Consider the following 23,512-nt stretch of genomic DNA (forward strand, 5'->3'; position numbering starts at 1 on the left):
GGTGCCATAAGAAAGCCATAACGCCACAGTGCTCAGGCATTACTGACATTGAAAAGACACAAGGTAGAGACCCTGGTTACAGTGATGTGTCACTTAATGGTCTGATTGCTGTAGTTTTTATAAAATCACTATTTTATCAGCAAGCAGATTATCATTGGGGACTAGTAAACCTGCTGCCAGGTAGTCCTACATATTCATAAGCTCTGTACAACCCCGCCCCCATCACTGATTGGCAGCTTTCTGCAAATGTAGTATACACAAAGTGGCCAATCAGTGGTGTGGGCGGGGTTATACAGAGCTCAGCAGTCAGAGAACTGCCAATCAGTGATGTGGGCGGGGTCTGCTGCAGATAACACAGTAATTTTATCAAAATGACAGCAGGTAGCCCAGTAAGTGACAGATTGTTGGAATCAGGGCCTCTGCCCCTATATTGTGCTGCACTCAGATGGGTAGCAAAAACCTGATAACAGATTCCCTTTAATGGTGCTCTCTTCCAGTTATTGTGTTGGAGAACACCAAAGACGTGGGGCATCGGATAAAAATGATTGCCTCTTTTTTATCTTGTGCAGGGTTTCTATATATAATCATTTAAAATTGTTTCTCAGTCACCATTAAAAGCTGAATTGGTTTACACTGAAACCTAAGCGGAGGTATAAACATCAAAAACATATAGGCCAGGAAGCTGGATTTTCAGTATTTCTACCACACCTTCTCCATGAACTCCATTTCCTCCTCCAGCTGCTGCGTCTCTTCTTTTACTGCCTGTAGAAAATCAGTGACTGACTGGCGAGGGTGCATTCCTTTCTCAAATCGGTTATAGAGGCCCCTCCAAAACCTTCCATGGTGAAAAATAAGTTTGAAGAGTTAGTATATGCACAAGTACAGAAGATTATCATCGAGCAATTCTCATGATATATGTTCTTAAGACGTGCTAGCTCATGGTACACACATGAAGGGCTAGCTCACAATGCTGTATATTCTCCCATGCCAGAGAATTGGGCCGATTATGCTAATGACACTCTGCTTTAACTCTGAGTGTGATCCAATTTTCTCGCATGGAAGAATTGCAGCACAGGTGTGGAGAAGATGGAGGACTTAATTTTTCCATCTTCTCCATTGTCTCTGTGCACGTACATCAGACTGCACTCGGATAACATAGTATATTATTGGTCCGAGTGCTATCCGATAAAACATCACATAGCACTAGCACTCGGCCGTGTTACGTGGCAATGTGAGCGAGTCCTAATGAGTCCCTCAGTGGCTGATCTTTGGCTGGTGACTTCAGATCAGTGAAAATATGTGGTGGCAAGTTGGGCCTCATTACTCGGACACTAGCACACTGACACATCCTATCCTTACACTATTCACATGTCCGTTCTGTTATTTTGCTGACTGATGGTCTGTATATAAACAGAGACATCCCCTACATTGACCTTATTTGCGGACATCCAAGTTGCATCCTACTGCTATTCTTCATTTTCACTGACTGGGTACTTGAAGAAGCTTGGGAAACCTCTGTCACGTTGTTTTTGCATATGGCAAAACCATTGATAAAAACGGACATGTGGACTAAATATGCCCGAAAATTGGATCTAACACACTTGCAAAATTGGTCTGTTTTGTACAGGCAAACAAAAAAAAAACCGCTTTTGCCTGGATTCACACGTGTGTTTTGCGGTCTGAGTATGCTTCAATGCAAAGACTGGCTTCAGGTCTCCTGACCCAAACTCGACTTTATATTATGCTTTTATATAGAAAGTTCCCGATCAGGGACATCCGCATGCCCTATTAAAGGGGTTGTACCAAGTATATAAGTAATCCCCTATCAACAGGATTTAGGAATTGATCGCTAGGGGTCAGTTCCACAGAGAATGAATGGAGTAGAGATGTACATGCTCCACCTCTCCTCTGTTCAAAGCTTGCTCTACAGAACCTCCTGGGGATTGTTGGGGGTCCCAGCGGTCTGACCCCCAAAGATCAATACTTTATCGCAGTCTAAATATGTGCAAAATGAATCACCGTGTCACAAGCTGTCATAGATGTCAGTAAATCTGTCTAAAGTGAATTGATTTGTGGCAGGCAGAAGATAGAACTGACGAGTGAGCTCTGACACAACCCCTAAATGTAGACCATGGTTACAAGTGGGAAGAGTGTTGGGCCTTGGATTTCACCACTGAAGGACACATTGGGCTCATGATACGTCACCCCGCTTCTTTCACCTGTAAAGTTAGGGTTGATGTTTCTATATATGAATGATAAGTATATGGTGTGTTAGAGTTCTGCTGCTTTATTCAGTGCAGAGGAGGAATCAGAATAACCTCTTACCTGAAGTGGCATGGAGTGGTGTGTGGTCTCAGAGTTCCTTGGGTCTGACTGTGATCTGCTCTGTACAGAGGGTTCATGTAATCCAACCGCTGCTTCCACAGGTAAGACCAGAGGGAGTAGGTCCTCTCCTGAATTCTGGAAGATGATGATTGCATCACTGATATATTGAGATTATGAGAGCTGCAAGTATACCCGTCACCACTGCAACCTGCACTAACACTAAGGGCTCATTCAGACGTACATTTTTTGTGTACGAGTCCTATTTGTGTTATTTCCAGATAGCACTTGTACCTAGAAGAGTGAATGGGGCCATTCACATATCTGTGATTGTTTGAGAGACGGAAAATCGTGGCAAAATGTACGATAGTTATCTGAGTGTCAGGTCAAAATTAACAATGCACATCCATGGGTCATTGAAAAAAAAAAATCGGCCAACAATTAATTGCCATCTGAGAGCTGTCCAGTTTTCCAGGTCTGTTTGATGGAAAAAGATGAAGAAACTAAAGCTCAGGCCAAACTCTAATGATAAAAACTGACACTGACCAAACTGGTGAAACTGTGCCTGATTCTCTTATATGAATGAGCCACAAGTTCTATAGCTTTCAGTGTTTCTTTGCATAGTAGCTGTGTAGCTTCATAGTCAAAATTGGAAAATCCGGTTCCAAAAAGTAGATGGAAAAATGCACTGAACTGCTTGGCCCCACCACGGTGCACCGAGCGCCTGTACTTGATTTGAACAGTCCTTCTGTACTGACAGTCCCTTTACAGCAGTGTTCCCCAACTCCAGTCCTCAGGACCCACCAACAGGTCATGTTTTCAGGATTTCCTTAGTATTGCACAGGTGATGGAATTATTGCCTGTGCAGATGATGCAATTATCAGCTGTGCAATACTAAGGAAATCCTGAAAACATGGCCTGTTGGTGGGTCCTGAGGACTGGAGTTGAGAACCACTGCTGTAAAGGGTTAGGAGATAACTTTCTGAATGCTGGAGGTCCGACCGATGGGACTTTTAGCGATGCTGAGAATGGGGCTCTTCAGTGATCAGCAGAAGGCCTCATTCACATGTACAGGTTTAAACAGGTATGTGAAAAAATGGTATCAGTGTGTCCATTTTTACCATCATTGTGTTATCAGTGTTCTTCTCGTATGGATAAATATGTTATAAAGTTTCTCCTATGCTTTGTAATGTTAAAGAAGTTGTCCAGTACTTTATATTACTCCCCCAATGTATCCCCCCGGGGCCCCTAAGACTTTTTGTAATTAGCTTGCGTTGCTGATAATGCCTGTGAGCTTCGCTATCGGTGGCCGCTCACAGGCATCACGTGACCCCACGCTGATGTCACGACAAGTGAGGCGTGACTCAGCGCTGGGGTCCCTACGGTGGCTGCTGGGTTGTGGGCAGGGTTACACCTCCTCCCCACGCGTCACACCCAGCAACCACCGCGCTTTCCCAATGAATGGGGAGAGGCAGAGCGTGCGGTGGATGCCGGGTGTGATGTGGGGGGGGGTAACCCCGGCCACAGTCTGGCATCCACCTGGAACGCGGAAGACAGAGACCCCCGGCTGCTGCCAGCGACATCGGCGGATGTCAAAGCCGGCTGCAGCCGGGGGTCACGTGATGCCTGTGAGCGGCCAGTGATAGCGCCACTCACAGGCATTATCTGCAATGGAAGGTAATTACAAAAATCCTTAGGGGCCCCGGGGAGACACATTGGGGGGTGGGGTAATATAAAGTACTGGACAACCCCTTTAATCTCGGACAGCACCATGATGCCATCCGTGGGCTGTCTATGTTTTTCATGGACCCATAGACTTGTATAGGTCTTTTTCATCTGTGATATTGGAAGAAAAAACAGACATGTCTCCGTGAGTTTTGCACAGACACATAGTCCATGAAAATACACAGGCATGTGAATAGCATTAGCATTAACACGTACATGTGGATACGGATGTCTGAATGAGGCCTCAATGAGAGCTTGATATTTTAAGAATATCTCTTTAAAGCCATGATCCTCTAGTTACAAGGATGTATCTCATGTCCTTGGCTACTGACCTGCAGGTTAGGAAATTTTGTGACTGGGAAAGAAGATCTCCAAGATTTCAACATTACTCAGGACAGAGAATATCTTCAAGAAGTATCTTCTAGTGGACCATTGGTTACATCAGGAACTGTGCAATTCTTAAATCCATGTACCCATCTTATTTTATTATTGCCATTTTGATTTCACCATTCTTATGTTTCTCTGTACAGTGGCACTGCCAGCGATGCCAGCGACCCAGATGGGCAGGAAAAAACTGAAATGGTTTAGGTTCACATACCCATTCAGTCTCCGGATATGTGGGAGTCCCTAAGGTCTGACACCCCCACCAATCCTGAAGTGATGGCATATCTTACCAATATGCCATCACTTTATACATTTTTCTCCTGCACAGTTATTGAAAATTTTTTGCCAAGGTTCAACCTTCACAGTTTATAAGTGATTGCTGTTATCCAGACTGTGGGGCACCGTGTGATCAGATCAGCATCAGGGACACGTCAACCATCCATATTCTATTTCTGTTACAAGCCTATAGGGACCATACACAGAGCACATATTCTCTCACATCAGTTCCTTCCTCTCCTTCTCGCAGTTGCACAGAAAGTTTCCATACTGACAGGAGTATATATGGTGTTGTATGTGGACCAAGAATCTCTCATTAAATTCAAACGCACAGGGAAACTGCTCCATGAGCTGCCAGACACATTCCAGGAACTGGTCTATCACTGGGGACACCTCCTTGGGATCCCCATCTAAATTTCCATACCTTAAAAAAAAAAAAAAATATGCTGAAGCAATGCAATTGGGGTATATGCATGCAACATCTTTTTCAGGTGGACTGCGCTCCCAAAACCGCCTGAGACTGGGAATGGCACAGAAAAACTACAGTAAGTATATTATATTAGAATGCATGGTGTTTTTTTTTGTCTCTTTTGCTGAGAGGAGGAGAGCTGATGGAAGATTTGGAAAGTGACACAGCTAAACTCAGCTGTGCTGACCCTAGCCCCACACTGACTGCTGGGCCCATATCTGAAATGTGTTAATTGATGGGATTTGAATACAGTTGATATTCTAATCATGCAGGAGGTTAGACCAGGAGATCCGGGCTTTCATTATAACCCACACACTGAGAAACCTGCTGTACGATATGGTGTGGACATGTTCTTTTTCTAGCATCTTGCTGCCTGTTTATAATTGGACAGCATCGTACAAGGAGAAGTACATGCCCCACAGTGAAAGCTCTCTGATAACACCCACTTGGATGTAACGAAAATTAACTCATTAGGTGACAAATACTTTGATTGTTAATATCCCTGCAACAGAGATGCAAAATAAAAAAAGAACTAACAATTTTTTTTTTTTCTGCTCTGAAGCTACAACGTGTTTTCAGTTCAACATGAAAAATTTGGTGAAAGGCCCTCTGTAAATAAGTGACTCTGCTTGACTTTTCCAAAATATGTGCAGTGACCAGGGTTACCTGTGATTAAATTTGTGTCCAAATGAAATCCAGTCTTTTTCAATTAACACCTAATAGTAATTGGGAAAAATAAAAGTTACACTATGCAAAAAATATCAACTCCGTAAATCTCCACCTGTACATAGAGTATATGAAATAAAACCTCTTACCATAAATCCTCTGATGGTTCGGTAATAGGGGTCAAGTAACAGACTGGATACAGAGCAGACCTGAGCGGTGCGGTCCCATCCATCAGAACAATGAACGAGCACGCTGGCGCCCTCTTCTGACACGGCCTATATGTGCAAATTAAATGTAAAATATTACACATTTATATAATTACAAATCTCGTTTATTCTCAGCACTAAAAGTATCATTTTTGTACAGTCCGTGCCTAGAATAGTACAAATCAGACAAGCAGCAGTAGAATATGACCAGATACAACACATCTTACCTTTGCAATGAAGATACCAGCATCTAGGATTGTTTTCACGTGTTTTAACCAGCCAGAGGATTCAAGACCCCAAAGAAATTCACCCATAGAAGGAGATCGGAGCTCACAAACTGCAATCATGAACAGAACAATAATGCCCCGTCTCATGCTGCACATAACACATCTGCATCTCTGGCTGCTATGGACATAAAAGGGGACAAACTTATGGTGTGGCCCCCATGCTCCCCTGACCTCAACCCCATTGAGAACCTCTGGAGCATCATCAAAAGGAGTGTCAATGGTGGCGGGAGGCAGTTCACATCTAAGCAACAGCTCTGGGAGGGTATTCTGTCCTCATGCAAAACAATTGAAGCAGAAACCATCCAAAACCTGACAAATTCAATGGACGAGAGAGTTCAGAAGCTCCTTTCGGACAAGGGGTCCTATGTGCAAATGTAACATCACCTAGAATAAAGTTTTGAGTTGAAAACTGTTTGATTTCAGTTTGTAATAACCTGCTAATGCTTATAATTTCAAAAATGACCATTTTTTTGTTCTTTATTAAAATGAAAAGGTTGAAAACTCTGCTGTGCATAATAATTTGGAACATGCATTTTGAGTGCAGTTTGAGTTTTTTATTTTTTTAAAAATATACTGTTATCATAGGCAGTTTGTACAAAAACCTTTCAATTGTACTCTAATAGTTATTTGACTGGAAAATTACAATGACTGCAATTCATATAGGTAATTTGGGAAAATCTGAGAAAATATTATTTGCATAATAATTTGGAACACAGTGTTACGCCAGGAATCTCTGATCATGTTAGGTGTTATTATGGCATTAGCCACATGATTCTTTCTGATGAGAGTTTACAGCTGTTAACATCTTAACAATTTTCTCCTTTTTTAGTTTACTATGCACTCAGATCTTGGGAAAATAGTCCAGAATTTACTAGAAGAGTTTTGGAAAAGCCCTCCAACCCTGGCCCCAACCTCTGGCTCTTTCCCCTAGTAAGTAATTATATTGTCCTGAGATCTCAGATCCTTCCATTGTTATGGTGGAATATCATCTAAGTTTAAAGGGTTATTCCAATATTCTTAAAGTGGTGAAATTGCAAAATTCTTGTAAAATCAAGCAATTTAGTAATTTACTTGTTATTAAAAATCCTTTCCATTCTCAACAATGGAAGTATATTTAATTTTATTCTTTTCTGCTTCTGCGGTGGCTAAATACAAGTCCTTCCCAGTAGAGCTTGTAAGCACTGCCCGAAGCTGGCTGGATGGCTGGAGCACACTGCCGGCTTCAGTGCCGCTGCTTCCCAGATGCTGCAAAGGCAAAATGATCTCTGCTTGCAGCACCAGAGAGCGCATAGTTCGGACCAGCCGCACAACACATGCCGCTGCACCAAGCTGTCAATCAAGCAGGAGCGCACTGCTCCCCATAAATCAGGAAGCGAGGAGGCTGGGGAGCGGTGCACTTCTACTTGATAAGATGGCACATCCGCTTTTAGCACTTATTTCTGGTCATCTGAACAATTGTTTACCCTCACATTGTGGCTGAATTTGTGGTTCCATGTAGCAAATGACAGTAAGTTCTAATTTTGACTGCTGGTTTCTTTGTAGAGTTGTACCTTAACTTGTACCTGAACATTTCTTTTTCTCTCCTTTAGACTTTTAACATTATCAAAATTCAGACTTTACAAATTATGGGTCCCCTCCTTTCCATATTGTTTGATGGGAATACCCACTGTACACCAATGATGAGAGTTTTGTACCGAGTGGTTGGGGTCTAAGGGCTAGCGTTTCTCCTTGTGGAGAATGCCAAGCCAAGCCTGGCATGTCAGAGTGAGGAGACGTATAAGCCGTGCATGCTCCTCTGGGCAATTAAATATGCAAATTGTCTCTTCAGAGAGGAAGAGGATTAGAACTTTAGCGCCACCTTTTGGAAGTAATCCTAAAAGTCAATATTGACCCTTTAACGAGCCTTGCCATATGACTTAGGATAAAAGCCAAACCAGATTCTCAATTTGCAGACACGGTGTGTCGGGGAAACTCTGCATGATGCCGCTGCACATGAGACTATGTTCACACGTCAGTAATCATCCATTAGAGCGTTCTAACATGATTACTGGATGTGTGAACATAGTCCGTATCCAGCAGCAATCTGATAACAGAACAGTTGTGCAGGCCCAACTTTTTTTTATGTGGCAAAAAAAAAAAACTTATTTCAATTTGATCCATTTTGTAACATTGAACCCTATGGAAAACTGATTTGTTAATTAGCCATCCATTTTTTTTTCATTTTGCAAAAGGTTAATTGTTCTATTTACTGGATCAGTTTCAAAAGGAAGAAAACAGATGGCTAATAAACGGATCCGTTTTCCATAGACGTCAGTGTTAACAAAATGGACCGAGTTGAAATTAGTTTCTTTTGAGGTGGACAAAAAAGTTGCGTCAATTTTTTTTTTTTTGTGTGTGAATGGATCGCTGCTGGATCCATCCTAACTGATGATTACTGGACATGTGAACATAGGCCAACGCTATGGGAGCTGTGGAAATGGCGGTGTGTTCACAATCATTTACACTTCAGAGACCAAAGAAGTCTTCAGTTGTAGTGACAAGTTGGAGTCACAGTGATGTAAATTTATCAGAAATCTGTGGCGGTGAATAGAAGAGACTTGGAGTACAAAGCTGGTGCGATGGGGCGGTCATTTTCAAGACTGCTTAAGCTGTAGCGTTATTGGCAGCACATCATCGCCCTGTGTGATCAGATCGTGTGCTGCTGAGATTCTATCATATTAACCATCATTCTGTGCGGACAGAAGTGCGGCTCGCCTGTCTAAACATCTCCAGAAGTGACTGCCTATGGATATGATGCTGCTGATGGGCAGAATGGGTATAATGACTAAACCCAGCATTACAGGGTGCTATATACCATCCAGACGGCTCCTCTTACTTCTCTTGTACGTTTTCTGTCCGTGGATGTGCTGTATGTTGCTGCTGCCGGTAAGCAGGGCCCGGACAGTTCTCTCCCATTGTGCACCTTGCATGGCGGCTACACTAGCAGTAGAGGAGAGGTGATCATCTCGCAGCCCATGTGGAGTACGGGCTACATTGTGTCCTCATGAAGCCTGTCAGTAACCTTATCTGCAGATTAACATCTCTGGTATACTAATAGGATTGCAGGGTAACTGTGTGTTAATAGTGTGTATCTGTCCGTACACAGTATGTTCAGAGCTGCAGAATTACAGCACATAATAGGCTGATCTATCTGCTGGCATGTTGGCGACACAGCATCTACCTACAGATATTGTATGTCCTATTTCATTACGATGGTGCTTGGGAGAATACTAATCTAATGAGGGAAACCCTTTCTTGTCTTTCCGCCTGTACAGCAATCCCGCAGGGAGGCCTCCGCACCCTCTTTCTGGCTTTTCTTTGTTTCCACCTTTCCCTACACAAGATAACAATAGATCAGTGCCAGTATCTGAACCTGTTCCTTCCACATACAACTCTGCCAAAACTGCTGCCCCCGCATACGGCCTAATTACAGATCTGCCAGTGGCTGTCCCCACGTCTGAAGTAAGTGCGCAGCCGTGATCAGAAAAAGCCAAAAAATGTCCATTACACTTTAATAGGTGGGCAGGGAAGATGTTTCTGTAAAGGGGTTGTCTGGTCTAAAATGACAAGTCTGTAGTCACTGTGTATGACTGCAGACTTGTGAATCCTCACATAGAGCACACTGCACACAGTGAGGATTCTGTGGTGTCCACACCGGGAAAGGCGGTCAGGTGGCCACAAGTATACAATATGCGTACTTCCGGCCACAATCTGGCTACACTGTTTCCAGCGCACTCAATGCAAGTGTATTGTGCGAGGCCTTGAACTGTAGTTGGATTCTGGCTGGGAGTATGCATAGCGCGTACTTGCAGACAGCAGTGCACACTATGTGAGAATTCACAAGTCTGCAGTCAGTGTCATGTCGGATCAGAAAACCCCTTTAAGAGCTTGTCTAATCTTGTTTCATCAGGAGCACACTGCTCCTCTGTCTTGCTGGCTACCTCCTTGCTGGGGGCAGTGCTCTCCTGAAGATGGACAGTTTCAACCAGCGGCATGGTACTTTCCTCTGCTGTCGGCAGAGACCGCTTTGACTTTGCAGCGTCGGAGGAGCACAGAGGTACTGAATCCAGGGATCCGGCCAACTTCAGAGCTGCACTTGCAAGCTGTATAGCAAACTGCTTTCCTTGCCTAGGAGACTGGCCACCACTGATAGACAGCAGCAGTGGCCGGTAACCTAGGCACCGAACATTTCTGTTTCTGTAGTCTCTCACCAGTACCTGTATATATTTCTTAGGTGGGTGTGAACGGCTTTACATATAAGATGCCTGATCTCCCTGAAACGTTTCCTGAGCTGTCAGATTTGAGGTTTGTATTTTTACAACTAAAATTAAAAAAAAAAAAAGTTTAATTTTTATTTGTCAAAAAAAAAATTCTGAATTCTATATTAGTTCTAATGATAAAATGACATCCATCCTAGTATTCCCCAGGGCCACCCCTATAGATAAGTCTGTGGGGGCTTATTCTGCACACTAGCTTCTCTGTACCCTGTTGTAACATTTCCATGAAAGTCTTGGACGCACGTTTCTCTTTTTTTCGACTTCAGCGTGTCACAGCTCACCGATATGATGGAGCAAGAGGATGTTCTTCTGGAGCAGTTTGTAAATCTTCCACAACTAAAACAGATTATATCTGATAAAGAGGAGCTAGTGAAAAATATCGAGGAGCTGGCAAGTAAGATTTGGTGGATGGTAGTTGAATACGGTTTTGAGGAATGAAGAGTTTTTCTGGTTCTTGGGAAAAAAAATATAGATAGATAGATAGATATACAGTACAGACCGAAAGTTTGGACACACCTTCTCATTTAAAGATTTTTCTGTATTTTCATGACTATGAAAATTGTACATTCACACTGAAGGCATCAAAACTATGAATTTTGAATTATATAGTTAACAAAAAAGTGTGAAACAACTGAAAATATGTCTTATATTCTAGGTTCTTCAAAGTAGCCACCTTTTGCTTTGATGACTGCTTTGCACACTCTTGGCATTCGTCTTTGTGCGACGCAGAAAAGGTGAACGGATGGACTCTACATGCCTGGTTCCCACCGTGAAGCATGGAGGAGGAGGTGTGATGGTGTGGGGGTGCTTTGCTGGTGACACTGTTGGGGATTTATTCAAAATTGAAGGCATACTGAACCAGCATGGCTACCACAGCATCTTGCCGCGGCATGCTATTCCATCCGGTTTGCTTTTAGTTGGACCATCATTTATTTTTCAAAAGGACAATGACCCCAAACACACCTCCAGGCTGTGTAAGGGCTATTTGACCAAGAAGGAGAGTGATGGGGTGCTACGCCAGATGACCTGGCCTCCACAGTCACCAGACCGGAACCCAATCGAGATGGTTTGGGGTGAGCTGGACCGCAGAGTGAAGGCAAAAGGGCCAACAAGTGCTAATCATCTCTGGGAACTCCTTCAGGATTGTTGGAAGACCATTTCCAGTGACTACCTCTTGAAGCTCATCCAGAGAATGCCAAGAGTGTTCAAAGCAGTCATCAAAGCAAAAGGTGGCTACTTTGAAGAACCTAGAATATAAGACATATTTTCAGTTGTTTCACACTTTTTTGTTAAGTATATAATTCCACATGTGTTAATTCATAGTTTTGATGCCTTCAGTGTGAATGTACAATTTTCAAAGTCATGAAAATACAGAAAAATCTTTAAATGAGAAGGTGTGTCCAAACTTTTGGTCTGTACTATATATATATATATATATATATATATATATATATATATATATATATATATATATATATATGTGCGTCTCATAAAATTAGAATATCATCAAAAAGTTAATTAATTTCAGTTCTTCAATACAAAAAGTGAAACTCATATATTATATAGAGTCATTACAAACAGAGTGATCTATTTCATGTGGTTGTTTCTGCTAATGTTAATGATTATGACTTACAGCCAATGAAAACACAACAGTCATTGTCTCAGTAAATTAGAATAGTTAAGAAAAAAACACCTGCAAAGGCTTCCTACGTGTTTAAAAAGGTCCCTTAGTCTGTTTCAGTAGGCTCCACAGTCATGGGGAAAACTGCTGACTTGACAGATGTCCAGAAGGCAGTCATTGACACACTCCACAAGGTCCCAAAGTTCCAATTTTAATTTGGGAATCAAGGTCCCAGAGTCTGGAGGAAGAGTGCAGAGGCACATAATCCAAGCTGCTTGAGGTCTAGTGTGAAGTTTCCACAATCAGTGATGGCTTGGAGAGCCATGTCATCTGCTGGTGTAGGTCCATTGTGTTTTATCAAGACCAAAGTCAGCGCAGCCGTCTACCAGGAAATTTTAGAGCACTTCATGCTTCCCTCTGACGACAAGCTTTTTGGAGATGGAAATGTCATTCTCCAGCAAGACTTGGCCCCTGTCCACACTGCCAAAAGTACCAAAACCTGGTTTAAAAACAACAGTATCACTGTGCTTGATTGACCAGCAAACTCGCCTGACCATAACCTCATAGAGAATCTATTATAGAGAATCTATGGGGTATTGTCAAGAGGAAGATGAGAGACACCAGACCCAACAATGCAGAGGAGCTGAAGGCTGCTATCAAAGCAACCTGGGCTTCCATAACACCTCAGCAGTGCCACAGGCTGATCGCCTCCATGCCACGCCGCATTGATGCAGCAATTGATGCAAAAGGAGCCCCGACCAAGTATTGAGTGCATTTACTGAACATACATTTCAGTAACCCAACATTTCGGATTTTAAAATAATTTTTTAAGCTGTTATAAAATATTCTAATTTACTGAGATAATGACTTTTGTGTTTTCATTGGCTGTAAGCCATAATCATCAACATTAACAGAAATAAACACTTGAAATAGATCACTGTGTTTGTAATATATGAGTTTCACTTTTTGTATTGAAGAACTGAAATAAATTAACTTTTTGATGATATTCTAATTTTGTGAGAAGCACCTGTATATCTACACTGACCACAAAAAGTTAGGGATATGTGGCTTTCTGGTGAAATGTATGGAAAATGTAAAAAGTTCCCTCTACAGTAATATATTATAATACAAGTAGGGCGTTTAAGTAGAAGCATGTAACGGTGATTTCCTCATCTCAAACCATTTATTGAAACAAATGCCAACAACAGTGGTGGGTATACCCCAACAAAAAATGTCAATGTCTCAATAAGTTGTCATGTGGCCTTGAGCAGCATCAATTACAGCTCGACAATGAATTCTCCTGCTGTTCACAAGTGGAGTTATTGTCTGCTGAGGCATGGCATCCCACTCTTCTTGGAGGGTGCAGGGCTGTGGAGTCTGAGTCGGTGTCTATTTTGGTGGAGTCGGTATAAAATGGACCCACTCCGACTCCTAAAATATATAATAAATTGGGTACAGCAGTACAATACAGGATGTGCTGTAAATGTTTCCATAAGAATTTGTGAAAGTTATGAAATGTCCTATAAATGTCTATTCTGTTCCTGATCTAAGGATCTCGGCTTTTAGTTCAGATGAATCTGTGCTGCACTCTATGTACACGCTCAGTAGTGACCAGGGCTGTGGAGTCAGAGTCGGGAGTCGGAAGTTTGGCTTACTGACACCACAGCCCTGGAAAGGGCGGTTCTCAGGTCATTGAGGTTCTGGGGTACAGAGTTACGAGCCTCTACACAGCGACTCAGCTGATCCCATAGGTTTTCTATGGGATTCAGGTCTGGAGAAAATGCAGGCCACTCCATTTGAGGTTCCCCTGTCTCCAGCAGCCATTCCCTAATGATGCAACCTCAATGAGCTGGAGCCTTGTGATCCATGAAGATGAAATTAGGCCTGTGCTGTGAATGCAGAGGGACAATGACAGGATTAATGTTGTTATTCAAGTAGTAGGGGCTGTTTAATACCAATTCTAATTGAACCCCAAATTTTATTGGGCGATACATGGATCAAACACCTGATGTGAATTTTGCCATTAAGCTCCTTGTTAGAGAACAGCAAGTTGTGCAAAAAGTACTGAAACATTGAACAGTTGGACATGTGCATTCAAAAGTTTAGAGAAGGTCACATTAAGTTCACCTGAAAAGGTTAGAGGGCATTTTAGGTTCATCCTGAAATTTCACCCAAAAGCCAAATATTCCTAACTTTTTGTGGGTAGTGTATATACACACACATACATATACATGGTGGTAAAAATAGTATTTGATACACTGCCGATTTTGCAAGTTTTCCCACCTACATAGAATGGAGAGGTCTGTAATTTTTATCGTATATCCATTTCAACTGTGAGATACAGAATCTAAAAATAAAAACCAGAAAACCACATTGTTTGATTTTCAAATCATTAAATTGCATTTTATTGCATGGAATTAGTATTTGATTTCCTACCAACCAGCAAGAATTCTGGCTCTTACAGACCTGTTAGTGTTTCTTTAAGAAGCCCTCCTACTCTGCACTCATTACCTTTTATTAATTGCACCATATAAACCTGTATAAAAGACACCTGTCCACATGCTCACTCAATCACACTCCAACCTCTCCACCATGGCCAAGATCAAAGAGCTGTCTAAGGACACCAGGGACAAAATTGTAGACCTGCACAAGGCTGGCATGGGCTACAAGGCAGTAGACAAGGAGCTTGGTGAGAAGTCAACAACTGTTGGCACAATTATTAGAAAATGGAAGAAACACAAGATGACTGTCAATTCTCCTCGGTGTAAGGCTCCATGCAAGATCTTGCCTTGTGGGGTAAGCATGATTCTGAGAAAGGTCAGGAATCAGCCCATCACTACACAGGAAGACCTGGTCAATAACCTGAAGAGAGCTGGGACCACAGTCTCAAACAACAGCACATTTCCAGGCCCATTTCAAGTTTGCCAATGACCATCTGGCATGGGAGAAGGTCTTGTGGTCAGATGAGACCAAAATAGAACTTTTTGGTATCAACTCCACTCGCCGTGAGAAAGAAGGAGGATAAGTACAACCCCAAGAACACTGTCCCAACCGTGAAGCATGGTGGGGAAAATGTCATACTTTGGGGGTGCTTTTCTGCAAAGGGGACAGGATGACTGCACCATATTGAAGGGAGGATGGATGGGGTCATGTATCGCGAGATTTTGTCCAACAACTTCTATCCCTCAGTAAGAGCATTGAAGATGGGACGTGCCTGGGTCTTCCACCATGACAATGACCCGAAACACATAGCCAAGGAAACTAAGGAGTGTCTCTGTTAGAAGCATTTCAAGGTCCTGGAGTAGCCTAACCAGTCTCCAGACCTGAACCCAGTAGAAAATCTTTAGAGGGAGCTGAAACTCCAATGTTGCCCAGCGACAGCCCCGAAACCTAAAAGATCTGGAGAAGATCTGTATGGAGGAGTCGGCCAAAGTCCCTGCTGCGGTGTGTGCAAACTTGGTCAAGAACTACAGGAAACTTCTGACCTCTGTAATTGCAAACAAAGGTTTCTGTACCAAATATTACGTTCTGTTTTTCTATTGTATCACATACTTATTTCAATCAATAAAATGCTAATTAATTATGTAAAAATCATACAATGTGATTTTCTGGATTCTTCTTCTGTCTCTCACAGTTGAAGTATACCTACGATAAAAAAAAAAATACAGACCTCTCCATTCTTTGTAGGTGGGAAAACTTGCAAAATCGGCAGTGTATCAAATACTTATTTTCCCCACTGGATATACACAGCGGGTGAAATACTCACACTTCACCAATTTTCTAAGTAACTATGTTACTAAAGGTGCTATAGGCGTGAAATTCTCCCCAGATATCAGTAACAGACCATCCAATCCACATAGGCAAAGAAATCAAACAATAGATGTCCATAAATTAAGTTATGTGTAATAATGAGAAATTACACGGGGAAAAAGTATTGACTATGCTTACTGAAATGTATTTAATACTTCGTACACAAGCCTTTGTTGGTGATGACAGCTTCAAGATTCATCCTGTATGGAGAAACTAGTCGCATGCATTGCTCAGGTGTGATTTTGTCCCATTCTTCCACACAAACACGCTACAAATCCTGAAGATCCCTTGGGCTCCTTCTATGAACTCTGAGCTTCAGTTCCTTCTATAAATATTCTGTTGGATTCAGGTCAGGTGATTGGGTGGGCCATTTTAGCAGCTTTAATTATCTCTCTCTGAAAACAATTGAGCGTTTCCTTGGCTGTGTGTTTGGGATCATTGTCTTGCTGAAATGTCCACCCTTGTTTCATCATCATCCTGGTAGATTGCAGCCGATTTTTATCAAGAATGTCTCGTACATTTATCCATTCCTCCTTCCTTCATTAATATGAAGATTGCCGTATGCTGAAAAACAGCCCAACACCATGATGTTCCCACCTCCAAACTTCACTGTTAGTATGGTATTTTGGGGGTGATATGCAGTGTCTTTTGGCCTCCAAACATGGTGTGTATTATGACATCCAAAGAGTTCAATTTTGGTCTCATCTGACCAGACTATATTCTCCCAGTATTTCACAGGCTTGTCTAAATATTGTTGAGCAAACGTTAAACACGCGTCAACATGCTTTTTGTTCAGCAATGGAGTCTTGCGTGCTAAGCGTGCATACAGACCATGGAGGTTGAGTGCATCACTTATAGTTTTCTTTGAAACAATTGCTGATTCCTGGTCTTTCTGTAACTCTCCACAGGTGGTCCTTGGTCATGGACAACTCTTTTGATAATTAATTTCACTCCTCTGTTTGAAATCTTGCGGGGAGCACCTGGCTGTGGCCGGTTTATTATGAAATTATGTTCTTTACATTTCTGGATTATGGCCCCAGCAGTGCTCACTGGAGCCTTCAGTAATTTAGAAATTCTTCTGTAACCAATATCGTCAGTATGTTTTGCAACAATTAGGTTGCGGAGGTCTTGAGACCGCTCACTGGTTTTACCCATCATGAGATGTTTCTTGTGTGGCATCTTGCTAGCGAGACACCTTTTTTAGGCCATCAGTTGAACCACCTAATATTATTTTTTACTAAGTGGCAGGATGGGTTTCTAATTACTGATAGATTTCAGCTGGTGTCATGACTTTCCATGGCTTTTTGCCTCTCTCTCTCTTCATGTGTTCAGTACCTTTTTCCTGTGTCATTTCTCATTATTACACATAATTCATGGACATCTATGATTTGATTTCTTTGCCTGTGTGGACTGGATGGGTTGTTACCGACATCTGGTGAGAATTTCATGTCAATAGCACCTTTAGTAATATATTTACTTAGACAATTGGTGACATGTTCAATACTTATTTCATCCTCTGTATGTGTATATTAATATAGAATTTTTTTTTATTTTTTTAATCCAGAAAAGAATCTTCAAATTGAGCCAATTCTGGAGTCAAAGCGACAAGCATTATTAGATAAGGTAAGCCACTGTGGATGGGGCTGACATGGCAGGCGCAGTCTTTACGGTAGGTTTGGTTCATTTGTGGATTGTGCTAAGGAATTCTGACGATCTCACCCTTGCTATATTGAAGTTGGTGAAATTCACATTGATAATCTGCTGTATTTTCACCCCACAATGACATGCCGGGATTTGGAACATCTTTGGCGTTCTCATTTTTCTATACGGGCAATCTTTACAGTTTGCGGATGAGATTTGTAAAGTCTCATCCACTTACCTTATAAACCTGCTCTGATCTGGCCGTAAAAGCTGCAGCAAATGCGGCAGGCGTGAATTCATCCTCATTTCCTTGTGTTTTTCTTCTCTTCCAGTATGAGCTTCTGACTCAAATGAAAACCAGCAAAGACAGCATGAGCTGAGCGAGGTAATGTGGCGGATACGGGGCTAGAGAAGATGGCGCCTGCGGGACAGTGATATCACCTCTTGTGAATGGTGGATTCTATTCTATATTGATTGTTACCTTTCATTATTATCCTGTCTGTGATGATCGTGAGACTGATGCAAAGCCTTGTGAACAGAATAAGAAGTTTGAGTCTAGTATTAGGATTAATGGCCAGTTTGCATTTTTTTTTATCTAGATTGTGTTATGGAAAATCGAAAAAAAACTCAGTAGTTAAAAATAACATGTAAAGAGAAGCTGTCAGCTTTCTCATGCCTCCCGAAGCGCCACCATGTATTTATTCATCTTTTTGTACCCTGTGTAAAGAGCCCATTAATAGTGGCTTACTGATGTCTAACATTTTTATAACTGCGGCCGTGATAATAAGTAGGTGAATATTTGTGGGGGCATTGCAACGCGCCCCACCACTAGTCACCCTCTAATTAGCAAATTGCCACCACAATTATAAAATAGATTTTCGCCAAATGCAGAAATCAGAAAGCCACTAAAAGGGGTTTGTTAGGACGGGTATAAAGTGAGAAATAAATACATGGTGACGGTTTGTGATCTCGGGGGAGCTGACAGGTTACCTTTAACATAAAGTCCTGGTCATTTTCTGATGACACATTCCCTTTAATTGCAGAACTGTGCTGTCAGTAGATCTCTTTGATAAGTTAAAGGGTAATAAAAGCCCTTTATGTGTCCTGTGGAAACTGGACTTCTAATCTGCAGAAAGCCGCTGAAGCCACAAATTACATTATTGTTCAGTAGAACAAAGGGAACGTTCTGAAAGGTTTACAGTGCGGGGGGATATGGACGGCGTGCACTGTAAGGGGGCCATGCAAGAATTGGCTGAATATTGAAATATTACTATATGTATGATGTCGCTACTAGTGATGAGCGAGCGTGCTCGTTTAACCCTTTAAACGAGCACGCTCGGGTACTCGCCAAGTAGTTTCGGCGTGCTGTGCATATCGGTTGCAGCCGCAGCAGCTGCATGTGTCGCGGCTGTTACACAGCTGTGACACATGCAGAGACTGGCTAACAAACAGGCAATCCCTGCATGTGTCACAGCTGTGTAACAGCCGCGATACATGCAGCCGCCCCGGCTGCAACGGAAATGCTGAACACGACGAAACTACTCAGCGAGTACCCGAGTGTGCTCGTTTAAAGGGTTAAACGAGCACGCTCGCTCATCACTAGTCGCTACATGTTCCCAGATTGCCACTATAGTCCTATACAATGTTTTCAGCATCATCTCGCCCAGTTTTCCATATAATACACATTTTTATATCAGCTGATCTTTTCTACTAGACAGACGATAGGTCCAATTGTCCAGACTTGTATTTAATCCTGATGATTAGTACTGTGAGGTTATAGCATGTGAATGGTACATGACCAGATGCTTTCACAGCAGCCAACCAGAGCTTGGCTTTCATTTTTTAGGAACAGTTTGAGGAATGAAAGCTGCATTATGATTGGCTGCAATGGACGATCTGTAAATGAGCCCCATTTGCTGGGGAAACCTACTGCCGCTAGTAAAATAGGTGAGTCCCTGTGCCATATGGGATGAGGTGTAACGTCCTGCTCCTTCCCCCCTCGCAGAGCTGCACTCTCAGCGCACTACAGGCCAGGTTAAAGGTCGCTGCCCACCAAGCTGAAGAGGACTCTGACAATTTTGCCCAAAATTTCCTTGAGGGAAAAACAGAAATAGATGATTTTTTAACTCTGTTCATGGAAAAGAGAAGAGTAAGTGCTGTGGTATTGGTTTAATAGTGGTGCGCCTTATACTGGGGAATTGCATGAATAGCAGTTCCCTAAGATATGTCTGTATACAGGGAATTGCTGCCATTAATGGTTCAGTATCTGGGCTGGTCAGCCTTGGATCCATAGAGCGAATGTTATCTGCGGTCTGGATCTGGTGGAGCAGCGAACACGGCTTGTACCGATGAGCGGGAAGCCATGGACTCCACATTGTATGTCCTCCTAGAGAGGAAAGAAGAGGTTAATCCAGCTCCCCTGCTGATTGTGCATACTCCCCCCAGCAGGGCAAAATGGCTACAAGAGGGGTGCACCCAGCACCAGGCCCGAAGAAAATCATTGTAAAATCCATTTATTGAAAAAAATGTTACAAAGAATTCATCTAATAAAAAAAGCATTTCTCCGAGGCATGCACGACTGCCGCGCTTCACACCATGTGTTCTCCTAGTATGTTCTAGCTCTCCAGCGCTAGGTGGGGGGAAATAATGAAGGTATAGGGTATCCGGTGCCTCTCCACATCAGCACAATGGTGATGTCAGAAGCCTCGGGGTTAATGCGGCTGAGAAAGTTCCTCCACCCAAGAGAGGAGGCGATGGATCACGTAGTAGAAAACATAGAGGCTTCATGGCTCCTCACATTAAAGATCAGAGAACCAGATGGCATGCATGGTGGAACTGATTTAATGGATATTAACTAAATAAATAATTGATTGGAGAAACAAATGTCTATATATTCAGTTCAGAGAACTAATGATCTGTCTACATCATATCCTATACCTCCATTATTTAACCACGACCTAGCGCTGGAGAACTACGCCATACTAGGATTAAGAGCGCAGAGTCTGAAGTGCGTCAGTTTTAATAACTTTTCAATAAATGGTTGTTTTTACAATGATTTTCTTCAGATCTGGTGCTGGATACAGCCCTCTTGTATTGTATGTCCTCCTGTGTTATCTCAGTATGACTGGCAGTCACTGATGCACCTATAGTGCACCTATACAACGACTGCACGAAGAAGCCTAGGAAAGACAAAGAGAGTGACTGACACTGGCTACATGGCTCAAGGTGGCATTGTAATTGCTCTCTAGATCATATTGTGCATCTGTGCAGAGCCGAGTCCTGTCATGTTTCACTTATGTCTCTAGAAGCCATTCACATCACTGACGATTTGTCTCCTATCTCTCAGTGCTGCCACAGTAGAGAAGCTGCAACAGTCCATATCCCTGCACAGCCAGGACCATGCACCGCTATAGGTACGATAATATACCGCCATCTTGTCTGCATGTTTATATACACCATCCATACCATACCATGCACCGCTATAGGTACGATAATATACCGCCATGTTGTCTGCATGTTCATATACACCATCCATACCATGCACCGCTATAGGTACGATAATATACCGCCATCTTCTCTGCATGTTTATATACACCATCCACACCATGCCATGCACCGCTATAGGTACGATAATATACCGCCATGTTGTCTGCATGTTCATATACACCATCCATACTATGCACCGCTATAGGTACGATAATTTACCGCCATGTTGTCTGCATGTTCATATACACCATCCATACTATGCACCGCTATAGGTACGATAATATACCGCCATGTTGTCTGCATGTTCATATACACCATCCATACTATGCACCGCTATAGGTACGATAATATACCGCCATCTTGTCTGCATGTTTATATACACCATCCATACCATGCACCGCTATAGGTACGATAATATACCGCCATCTTGTCTGCATGTTTATATACACCATCCATACCATACACCGCTATAGGTACGATAATATACCGCCATGTTGTCTGCATGTTCATATACACCATCCATACTATGCACCGCTATAGGTACGATAATATACCGCCATCTTGTCTGCATGTTTATATACACCATCCATACCATGCACCGCTATAGGTACGATAATATACTGCCATCTTGTCTGCATGTTTATATACACCATCCATACCATACCATGCACCGCTATAGGTACGATAATATACCGCCATCTTGTCTGCATGTTTATATACACCATCCATACCATGCACCGCTATAGGTATGATAATATACCGCCATCTTGTCTGCATGTTTATATACACCATCCATACTATGTACCGCTATAGGTATGATAATATACCGCCATCTTGTCTGCATGTTTATATACACCATCCATACTATGTACCGCTATAGGTATGATAATATACCGCCATCTTGTCTGCATGTTTATATACACCATCCATACCATGCACCGCTATAGGTATGATAATATACCGCCATCTTGTCTGCATGTTTATATACACCATCCATACCATGCACCGCTATAGGTATGATAATATACCGCCATCTTGTCTGCATGTTTATATACACCATCCATACTATGTACCGCTATAGGTATGATAATATACCGCCATCTTGTCTGCATGTTTATATACACCATCCATACCATGCACCGCTATAGGTATGATAATATACCGCCATCTTGTCTGCATGTTTATATACACCATCCATACCATACCATGCACCGCTATAGGTACGATAATATACCGCCATCTTGTCTGCATGTTTATATACACCATCCATACCATGCACCGCTATAGGTACGATAATATACCGCCATCTTGTCTGCATGTTTATATACACCATCCATACCATACACCGCTATAGGTACGATAATATACCGCCATGTTGTCTGCATGTTCATATACACCATCCATACCATGCACCGCTATAGGTACGATAATATACTGCCATCTTGTCTGCATGTTTATATACACCATCCATACCATACCATGCACCGCTATAGGTACGATAATATACCGCCATCTTGTCTGCATGTTTATATACACCATCCATACCATGCACCGCTATAGGTACGATAATATACCGCCATCTTGTCTGCATGTTTATATACACCATCCATACTATGTACCGCTATAGGTATGATAATATACCGCCATCTTGTCTGCATGTTTATATACACCATCCATACCATGCACCGCTATAGGTATGATAATATACCGCCATCTTGTCTGCATGTTTATATACACCATCCATACCATACCATGCACCGCTATAGGTACGATAATATACCGCCATCTTGTCTGCATGTTTATATACACCATACCATACCATACCATGCACCGCTATAGGTACGATAATATACCGCCATCTTGTCTGCATGTTTATATACACCATCCATACCATGCACCGCTATAATTACATTAATGTATTTGGTGAAATATAAAGTAGGTTGTATTGAGCTGTGATGCGACTCCCATTTTAAGTCCCTTTTTATAATAAAGGTATCAATCCCTCTATAATAATAAACTTTGGGCCCAATCCATGTTTTCATTTGCACATTTTTGTGTGGTTTTCGGTGTTTTTGGCTGTTTCTCATTTCTGCCTTATACGGTTTTAATTTGCCCCTTTTGTAAAGTCTATTTTATGTCTTCTCCTGGGTTTATTTAAAATGTTACAAAGTCTTTACAGAAATGTAAAAAAAAGGAGCATGGAGCGCACCTCCAAAAACTCATCCATTTGATGTAATGATCAGACTGTATGAAGCCCACTGCCACGTCACGGCAAACCTCATAGTGGGTCCTAACATTTCCTG

General features: G+C 42.2%; 1 protein-coding gene and 1 pseudogene across 1 annotated transcript; one reads left to right on the plus strand and one right to left on the minus strand.

Annotated features, from left to right (window-relative positions):
• Positions 1-568: 568 nt before the first annotated feature.
• On the minus strand, positions 569-6,395 carry LOC141192396 (phosphatidylinositol-3-phosphate phosphatase MTMR7-like). The gene is made up of 5 exons (XM_073661916.1): positions 6,276-6,395; positions 5,992-6,117; positions 5,843-5,892; positions 2,326-2,460; positions 569-835 (listed from the first exon to the last, which is right to left on the minus strand). The coding sequence occupies exons 1-5, from the start codon at positions 6,393-6,395 to the stop codon at positions 700-702; spliced, it is 567 nt and encodes a 188-aa protein (XP_073518017.1). The 3' UTR covers positions 569-699.
• Positions 6,396-7,074: 679 nt separating this feature from the next.
• LOC141192397 (vacuolar protein sorting-associated protein 37A-like) lies at positions 7,075-21,136 on the plus strand (annotated as a pseudogene).
• Positions 21,137-23,512: the final 2,376 nt, after the last annotated feature.

The sequence above is a fragment of the Phyllobates terribilis genome, unplaced genomic scaffold (assembly GCF_046119375.1).
Source record: "Phyllobates terribilis strain yellow unplaced genomic scaffold, ASM4611937v1 Scaffold_60__1_contigs__length_8166268, whole genome shotgun sequence".
Taxonomy (NCBI): domain Eukaryota; kingdom Metazoa; phylum Chordata; class Amphibia; order Anura; family Dendrobatidae; genus Phyllobates; species Phyllobates terribilis.